The 8,967-nt window shown below is 37.4% G+C and overlaps 1 protein-coding gene across 2 annotated transcripts; it reads right to left on the reverse strand.

Annotated features, from left to right (window-relative positions):
• Positions 1–4,449: 4,449 nt before the first annotated feature.
• Positions 4,450–7,260, reverse strand: LOC114770117 (class I histocompatibility antigen, F10 alpha chain-like). Of its 2 annotated transcripts, XM_028963770.1 has the most exons (4): positions 7,169–7,260; positions 6,577–6,837; positions 5,657–5,929; positions 4,450–4,908 (listed from the first exon to the last, which is right to left on the reverse strand). In XM_028963770.1, the coding sequence occupies exons 1-4, from the start codon at positions 7,218–7,220 to the stop codon at positions 4,841–4,843; spliced, it is 654 nt and encodes a 217-aa protein (XP_028819603.1). In that variant the 5' UTR covers positions 7,221–7,260; the 3' UTR covers positions 4,450–4,840. The 2 variants fall into 2 exon arrangements, with proteins under 2 accessions (XP_028819603.1, XP_028819602.1); XM_028963769.1 differs by lacking the exon at positions 4,450–4,908 and having other exon boundaries at positions 4,954–5,929.
• Between the last annotated feature and the right edge of the window lie 1,707 nt (positions 7,261–8,967).

Below are 8,967 nucleotides of genomic sequence, written 5' to 3' on the forward strand. Positions count from 1 at the left end.
CGGGGTTACCTATTAAAACATTATAGGTTAAAACATGGAAGTTACAGCAGAACTGTTCCATTCCCTTGCCTACACCAAGATTGTTTGTGCACATTTAAATGCACTTAAGGTCCACTTGTCTAAGATCCACCCGAAAGCCCACAATCCTGAACTGTGTGAAACTGGCCAAATAACTTTTCACTGTGAGTTGTGTGATTTTGTGATAAATATATATATATACATTTGGTGTATATGTATATATGTATATGTATATATATATATATATTTATCACAAATACCTTGTGTGATTCTTCACCCCGTTACAACACACACACACACACATGGTCAAAAGTTAAAATATTATTATTATTATTTTTTTTACTAATCCTTTTAATGAAGAGTTGAAAAAGCAGTCATAACTAATTCATACATTAGTTTGCATGTGTCAGACTGTTTAACATAATTAATAGTTATTTAATGACTAATGTCTTGAATGTGTTCTGTTAGGACTCTGCTGATGATCATGTGTTCCAAGACCTTGACCTTGGAATCCTCCTTGTTGAGCGTGAAGATGCTGTCTCCCCATCCTCTCTGCATCTCAATCCAGCCTCATTTAAGATTGTCATCGAGGGAGAAGTTGTGATGGAAAGCATTAAAGACTTGCCAAAGGCTATATGCCTTCTCTTTGGACTTACGTATGCACTTCATCTAAACTACCCCAATCCAATGAAGAACACATTCCAGTTCATCCAACAGGTACTTCTAATGGTGGGCCACACTGACTTGAAGCCCAGGTTACAGACATTAAAGAACCAGCTTGCAATTTAATTTTGACAGGAGTGGCTGTTTACTGTTCTTGATGTGCACAATTAATCTCTGAGGTGATTCTCTTGTTTCAAATGTCCTTTCATTGCTGCAAGTTAAATTAAACCAGTTAAAAGAGAAAGAGGTTAAAAGAGAAAATAAAGAGTTAAATTGTACCAGTTTTCTGTGGTAAAAATGTTTAAAATTCACAGTGGTCATCTTTGTTTTAAAGAGTTGACTCAAGATTTAATGCTTATCCAGTTTTAATGCATGTTTAGCCATTCAGAGGGATATGGCATATTGTTGAATACTATGTGTTCATGTTACTGTAAGCAATTTGTACAGTTGTTGACTAGCAAACAAGAATTGCATGTCAAAAATGTTACTTGTCTTTTGTATGACAAGTTCATATATGGATGAATACACTGTACTGCCTGTTTTTATGAGCAATAAAAACATTGGAATGCGGTTAGTTTATTTCTTTAACTAGTATTTCTTAATTATAAGGCATTAAGTAATATAACATCAATACTTAGAATTAATATTCAATAAGATTTTTTTATATAAATTGTACACCAAAAAAATTGTGTGAACTAATGGTTTTCAGTAAAGACTACTAATGCAAACCTGATTTGTCTACTGCACCCACTAACATTTTAATGTTTATAAAGCTTAACACGTTTAGTTTTAGATTTGTAAAAACTAATCTTGATTAGTGCAACGGGTTTCCACGCAAATTTCTAGTAAATTCAACTAATTCGGGTTAAGAGTGTGAGAGAAACACATTTCGTCACTTTAAAGTTCCTCTCTTATTCATAAAGCAAAGGGCTGAAGCTTAGATGTCATCACCAAACTATTTCCATGGCAGCTCTCTTCTCCTTCTCTAGACACACAACATCTCACAGCAGTGAGACAAAACAGACAATTGGGCTGAATTTGGACATTTTTACTCCCTTGAATGTCTGTGTGTTAAGTTATTTTGAGGGGAAGCAAATTCACACAAATTCAAATTTTACTTAGTTATGACAACTCAATATTTTTGTTCCTTAAACAAAATTAATTTTATCCTTTGTGTTTTCTAATTGAATTTACACAATTTTAATGAGTAACAAATCTCCCTTTTAGCAGGTCTACCTCTGACTGCCATCTGGCCTCTGCAACTAAGAAGAATGCAGCAGCATCTTCCCAACTTGTCCCACAATTTGTCCCTCCGAGCCTCCAGTACTGCTCGCCTGGTCCCTCCATTCGGTACGAGGGAGACACTCGTCTAGATTCTTCTCTGTCTTGGCCTCTAGGTGGTGGAATGAACTCACCCTCTTGGGTTAGAACAGCACAGTCACTGAGTATTTTCAAATGGCATCTTAAGACCTTCCTCTTTAGAGAATACTTAGACTAACTTGTAACTTTCTTATAGTCTGATTTATGCAAGAAAAACATGTGTGTAATGTGTTGCATACATTTTTCTGAGTAGATTCATTTATTTACTGTATTTTTTCAGTTAAAATTCTAATGAGTTGCTGTAAAAAATTAAAAGTTTAATACAGCAGCAAATTAATTAAAAGGTAAAACTACATTTACCACCATTAACTGACCACAACAAACAGGATGAATGATGATTATTAAATTATTCATATCGGAATGAAGCTAAACCACAATTATAACCATTTTTACAAAAGCAGCATTCAGAAATAAAGTCTATTACAGCTCATAAAAAGTCACATAGTGGTCGTCACTGGGTGGGGCCGTGGTGGTGTTAGATATGCCGAGGATGAAGTTAATTTAGTCAATTATATAGTTAGTTACCTGGGGGTAAATGTGGGGGCACCAGCGGCATCATACCAGCCGTGAGGAACTTTGAGGGCCAGCAAGTCACCTTCTCTCCAGGGAAGTCACCGCTTTTTACCTGGACTTTGTTGGGATGAATGTGCATGAGTGTGTGAGAGAGTTAGGAATTTAAGATCTGGATTATCTGGGAGCGGGGTTGTTTTGGAAAACTGGGAATATTTATATTGGTGTGTGTGGTTTTTGCTGTTTAAAAAGCTTCTACTTTACCTACTTTATACATTTGCCACATACAATATATGTATGTGTGTGTGTATGTGTGTGTGTGTGTGTGTGTGTGTGTGTGTGTGTGTGTATATATATATATATATATATATATATATAGCAGTGGCTGTGCAGTTTGAGTGAGTTTTTTACAATGTCTTTTTTTAGGTGAGACTGCCCCAACCAGCAGCATAGAACCGGTCTAACCTGAGCTGACTTTATTCCTGTCCTTTCTGTTTGCCTCCTCTGACATGGGTGAACCTGTCCTTTCTGAGATCAAGTTATAAAACAGGTTTCACTCACTCAGACCTGTAATCTGATGCTCACTAGTTTGTAAATAGTTTTACAGGAATGACATTTATATATTGTTATTATGATCAATATTTGATGCTTGATTCATGTTTACTGTTGTGCTTGTCTGAGTGATGATTGTAAATTAGAGTAGGACTTTTATTCATAAGGACTTGGGTGATTTATGGGTTCAATAAAAGACGTGGCCTTCTGTATATGTCAAATATCAAAAATCTTAAAATGCATGTTCTAAGAGTGAAGAAACAAATAAACCGTTTTTAAATTTTCCATTGTCTTAAAAGTAAAGCTTGTGTTTTGTTGCTCAGTGTAAGGGACCAAACAGTCAGGCAAAAATACACTGGATTTTCAGTTCAAATGACAAACATAATACATCACACAGTGTCCAGCGCATGTCTGGGCCGACAAAAATGTGTCAACACAACTAGCTCAAAAATTAACTGAACACAACTAACCTTCTCTCACACAAAGACGATGGTTATATAATTCTATACCACTGTCAGGTTGGTATATAACACAGTAGCGGCTGGTGTGGGACGCTCCGTGTGTTGGGAGCATGTTGGACCGACCTCAGGATACTGGAACAGGAAGGCAGCTGGCGTGATTGGTGGTCTTCAATAACAGGAGAGACTCCTAATAAAGTGCCACGCATTCTATATACATGTTCACCAAGAAAGCCCATGGAGATCAGGAAGTAGATTAAGGGGTGTATCTGTGTATCTGCTCTATATTTTACTTTGCACATTACTACAATGTTCACACTTCAGATTAGTTTTGAATTCAAATCTTAAAAGTGCTGGTTTCTTAAAACTTTAGCAGAAACAACTAAGGATCTGATCACCATCACAGCTCTACTCTGCACTGAAGGCTCTCTGGCATCACAGATTGTTTTGATTTGCTGGACGGAGTCAGTGCATAGAACTGACCACGCCCCTGATGACTTCCTCCATTATGGATCTGTCGATAGAAGCCCCTCTGGTTCTCTCCTCACTCCTTGTATTGATGTACACATTGTTCTGAGAGACAAAAGGTTTTAATTTATTTTGTTTTTATGAATATTTTTCTTTAATTCATCTATGTGTTGCTTTTCCCTCTTTGTTTCACTTTGTGTAACAAGAAGTGATGTTACATACATGCTGCACAGAGTCGACTGGAGGACCCAGACTCAAAGCTCAGACCCAGCTTTCAACTCCACACTCAGCAGTTTCATGTACTGATGCAATCACAGTGATTTTAGTAAAAGTTTATTCACTTTCCACCACAGCAGCGCACAATGGCCAAATATGACAAGGGCATACTTTCTGGGGAAGAGATCAATGGTGCCTATGCGGTCATTACAGCCATGTCTGACCACCTGGGTCTCTATAAAGGCAAAGTTCTAGGCAGTTTGGCAAAGTATCGAACAAAGCAAGGCCTTTGGAAAGGGGATGGAATATGGCAGTCATGCCAGCACATATCTGCAGCCACCTGGTGGAAGGGACTATGTGAATCTGAGGCCCTTGCACCTGTAGCCTCCATCCTCCTCCAAATCCCACCATCATCAGCCGCCTCCGAGCGCAACTGGTCACTGTTTGGGAACACCCACACAAAGGTTCGCAACAGGCTCACAAATGTGAGAGTGGAAAAGCTGGTCGGCATTCGGGCAAACCTACAGCTCTTTGAGCCTGACACAAGGCTGGAAAGTGACACTGAAGAGGAAGACTCAGAGTTGGATGCTGAGGAAGTGGACATGTTGTTGGATGATGATGAGGTCCAGGAAGAGTCTATTGACTGAGCAAAAATGAGAAAAGAAGATTGCTTGAAGGAAGATTTGCATGTTTAATGGGACATTTTGGAGGATAAGTGGCATTTTTCATTTAACCTTTTGAATGGGACTTTGTGGAGATTTTTGAACAGGGGGCATTTTTGAATGAGCGGGGTTAGGGGATGGTAATATTGAACTCAACATTTCTGTTTTTATTCATCCCTGAAACAAGTTATTGAAACGTGTTCTATTCTACTGTACTTACAAATAAATCTGTTGAAATATCTGTTGAAAACATTTTGCATGGAGGTTTTCTTATGATTTCTGTTTATATTTATGCTTGGAAATAATATATTCCCAGTTAGTTCTCCTTAATTTCCAAAATTCCCAAGCTTAACTTACCATGGAAATTTACCGGAAACTTTTCGGAAATTTACTGGAAATTTTCCGCCCCTTTGCAACCCTAGCTGCTGCACCACTTTGTCTTCTATGTCTTCTATGTATCATGTTCTATGTTCTGTCTACGTGGGAGAGGTTTTCAAGTAAGAATTTCATTGTGCTCTGTACGCTGTACTTTGTACACACGACAATAAACTTCAACCTCAAGATGTTCAGAGATGCACATCTCTAGCTGATCCCTGTTTTCCTTGTTTTGTTTGGAATAACGTTTACAATACAAATGTAAAAAAATAATAAAAATGTTTTTAGATTTTAATAATAACATATAAACTGTCTCAGCGTTTGTGTTTCTTGTTGTTCTGTGTGCTGCTGTACCTTTTCTCTCCAAACTGTACATTCCATAGTCAACATACTTCTTCAGCCAGTCAATACATTCCTGGGTCAGGTAGTTCTTCTCCCACTCAGCAGCAGCTCCATCCCATTCCTGTTTGGTGATTAAAGCCTCTTTAACTGGAGCAACCCAAGATGTGCTCCTCAAATCCATTGAGAGAAAATCTGCTCCATCATAACCAAACTGACTGTATCCATCTGTAGCTCCAGTCTCAACATCCCACTCACAGCCAAACATTTGCAGAAAAGTGTGGATTCCTGTAAAAAGAAAGTTTTACTATTATTGTTGTTTTACTATTCATCTGCTGAATTTCAAACTGGAAAATATTTTTTTGAACCATGTATTGATAAAAAATGGGACCAAATCTATTTATATGAATCATCTTCATGCTAAAACTTAAGAGAGAAACTCTTTTAAAAAGCAGCTGTTTTTGTGTTTTTCTGTAGTTTTCAGCAGAAAAATAAGCAAAAACATGGAGATCAGGACAGATGTAAATTTCAGTAAATTTTTACTCAGAGAGCCTGCAGGATAATTCTAGGATGCCAAGTACTGATAGACCCCAGCAGTAAAACCCGGCACTGTGTTCTGTGATTAAACTTCAACATAAATAATTTTTTATTTGTACATTATTTTTTATAATGTAATAGTGAGCAGCGCTGGTTATCTGTAGTCTGTGGTGGTGAGTATAAAGGGCAGGGTTACAGGGTAACTTTTATTCTGGTGGGATTGGTAGATGCACCAAGGTTATTGCTTTTCTATGTTTGTTGTGTTTCATGTTAACCTGAAATTAATGTGGAATAAGCACAAGAAAATCAGAGCAGTGCAGTCATACTAAATGTATTTTAAATAAGAAATAATGGCTAAACAATAATAGATATACAACCAGGTTTAGATTTCTACTCACCACCTGACTGGTTAAAACGCTGCATCACTGTACCAATACTGTCTTTGTATATGGCTTCAAATCTCTGAATAATCTGGGTAGTTCTGGTCCAGTAATCTGGTCCTTCATTATTCTTGATCCAGTCCACCTTGGGAATCGCTTGCCTGATGTTACTGTCATAGTACATAAACTGTTCTCCATCCACCAGGCCGACAGCAGTGAATTCTGGGAAGTCCGTTCCTGGCGTCACCGCAGTGTAGAAATACTGCAGGGAATGAGAACCTGTAAATAAATATTAAATAAAAATAATCAAAATGGAAAATATAACTCACTCAATTACACTCTATAAAGTGGATGAATCTAACAAATAAATAAAATTCATTATATTCAAAAACGCAACACTATATTCCCCAGAATAATGTACCAATAAATGAAAATGAAAATTATTATTTAGAACGACAAAAGCAAGAATCAAAGAAATGCATTAAATTAAACGAATTAAATAATAATAAATCTTTAGCGATAGCGAACGGAATCGAATGTAAAAATAATCAAATGACGGAAGAAAACTTCTAGAAAAGAGTCGGGATAAAATGTTGTTTGTACCGAGTACCTCCAGAAACAAGAAGAAGGCCGATTATGAAAAGCAGAGCTGCAGCCTTCATGTAGGACTCTACTCCAGCAGCGAGATGAACCCGGACTGGAACTCCGACTCTAAATGACTCGATTCTCCGCCGTCCGGTGTTTTTATTGCTGAGAATCTGAACCAATAGAATCGAACAGGAGATCTGACGTCACAGGGGGGCGGGAAGCGCTGCCGTGCGGCACAAACAACGAACCGACTGGAGTGACAGGCGTTAAGGGAAATTCAGTTCCCCCATACTCCACTGGGGGGCGCTGTAACACGCTACTGCAACGTTAGGCGCCTTCTTATTTTTTAGACGTTTTCTCTGCCTTTTTAAGCCCGTCAACACAGTCCTTTTCCAGGTACTTCTTCCACTAATTAGATTCATTGCATTTTGTTTCAGCCTGTGCTCTTATAATAATTCAATAATTCAATCAGTGTTTTTCATATCCAGTCTCCAGTCTCATCATCCAACAGACAGCCATACCACTGCTGTTAAGTGTAGAGAATTTTAATTAATAAAGAAGCTCTAAACTCATCATTTGTTTGTTTTCTGCTTTGCACTTATGTCACTTTGGGTTCACGTCTTTAATGTAAATAACTGTGTGTTTGTGAAGGTTTATGTTGGTTCATGTTATCTGTAATTAAATATACTATTCATTATAAGGATATTGTTATTTACATGCTTTTCCTATGTCCTCTGCATTTTAATGAAATAAGATCCCTTTGATATTATTAATAATATATGAGAAGAAACACCATTTTCATTTCATTTAATATTTATTACTCCAAATATTTAGACAATAACAGGGATAGCCCCAAATAACAAAAATTGACAATGTCAGTAGAGGGTGTTTTCACCATTTGCCACAACGACAGCTTGACAGCGACGTCTCATGCTCCTCACCAACCTCATAATGTTGTTCTGAGGCAATGCGTTCCAGTTCTGCCAGGTCACATGGGGTTGGGGTACGATCATTCAGTCTCTGCTTCAACTGGTCCCAGACGTGCTCTATGGAGTTCAGGTCATGGGACATTGATGGCAGATGATTCAAGCTGTGACAATTCTGCCACGATGTGGTGGAGCATTTTCATCCATGAACAGAAAGTTGGGGGTGTTCTGGCAGAATTGGGGGATGATGATGGATTCTATGATGTCTGTGGTAAGAACGTGCAGTGACTGCGCCATGTACAATAATAAAATTTGTTTTGCTCTGACTGGTGATGCCTTTCCAAATAAACAAGCAAAACAAAGGAACACTCAGGTTAAGGCCTGATAACTATAATCTCTTGTGGGGTCTGTATGTGTAGCAACATTCTGCTGTTCAATAGACATTCAGCTGAATTACATCACAAACCCTATTAAAGTGCAAAAAACAGGGTGGCCGCTGTGCTTAGAGGTAATATAAATAGCTTTCAGAATGTATGGTCTCCCTTTATAGATCACTTATCTCCAGATGTGAGAGAAATGGTTATGTGTGTCAATTAGGGTTTTGAGGTAGTTACATTTCTAATAAAAATTCATAAATAATAGTTTTGGTTCTGTTGGATTCTAGTGCTTTTTCGTGTGTATGTGTGTGTTTGTTCAAAATGACATGTCTTTATTATAGTATTAAGGTATTATTTAAATGTTTGTTTGTTTATTTATGTATTTGTATATTTTATGTATTTATTTTATGTATTTATTTGTATTGCTTAAGTTGTTTTTGTATTTTTAAGTTAAATTCATAACCATAACCTGGATGACTGACATTGAGCACAGATATTGAGCACAAATGATATTTTCT

This window comes from Denticeps clupeoides, chromosome 20, assembly GCF_900700375.1.
Source record: "Denticeps clupeoides chromosome 20, fDenClu1.1, whole genome shotgun sequence".
Lineage (NCBI taxonomy): Eukaryota > Metazoa > Chordata > Actinopteri > Clupeiformes > Denticipitidae > Denticeps > Denticeps clupeoides.

Coding starts and splice junctions, on each gene's coding strand:
- LOC114770117 (XM_028963769.1), bottom strand. CDS start 7,220: ATGAAGGCTGCAGCTCTGCTTTTCATAATCGGCCTTCTTCTTGTTTCT. Junction 6,838..7,168: donor CCTTCTTCTTGTTTCTGGAG/GTACTCGGTACA, acceptor ATTTATTTACAG/GTTCTCATTCCCTGCAGTAT. Junction 5,930..6,576: donor GCGTTTTAACCAGTCAGGTG/GTGAGTAGAAAT, acceptor TTCTTTTTACAG/GAATCCACACTTTTCTGCAA.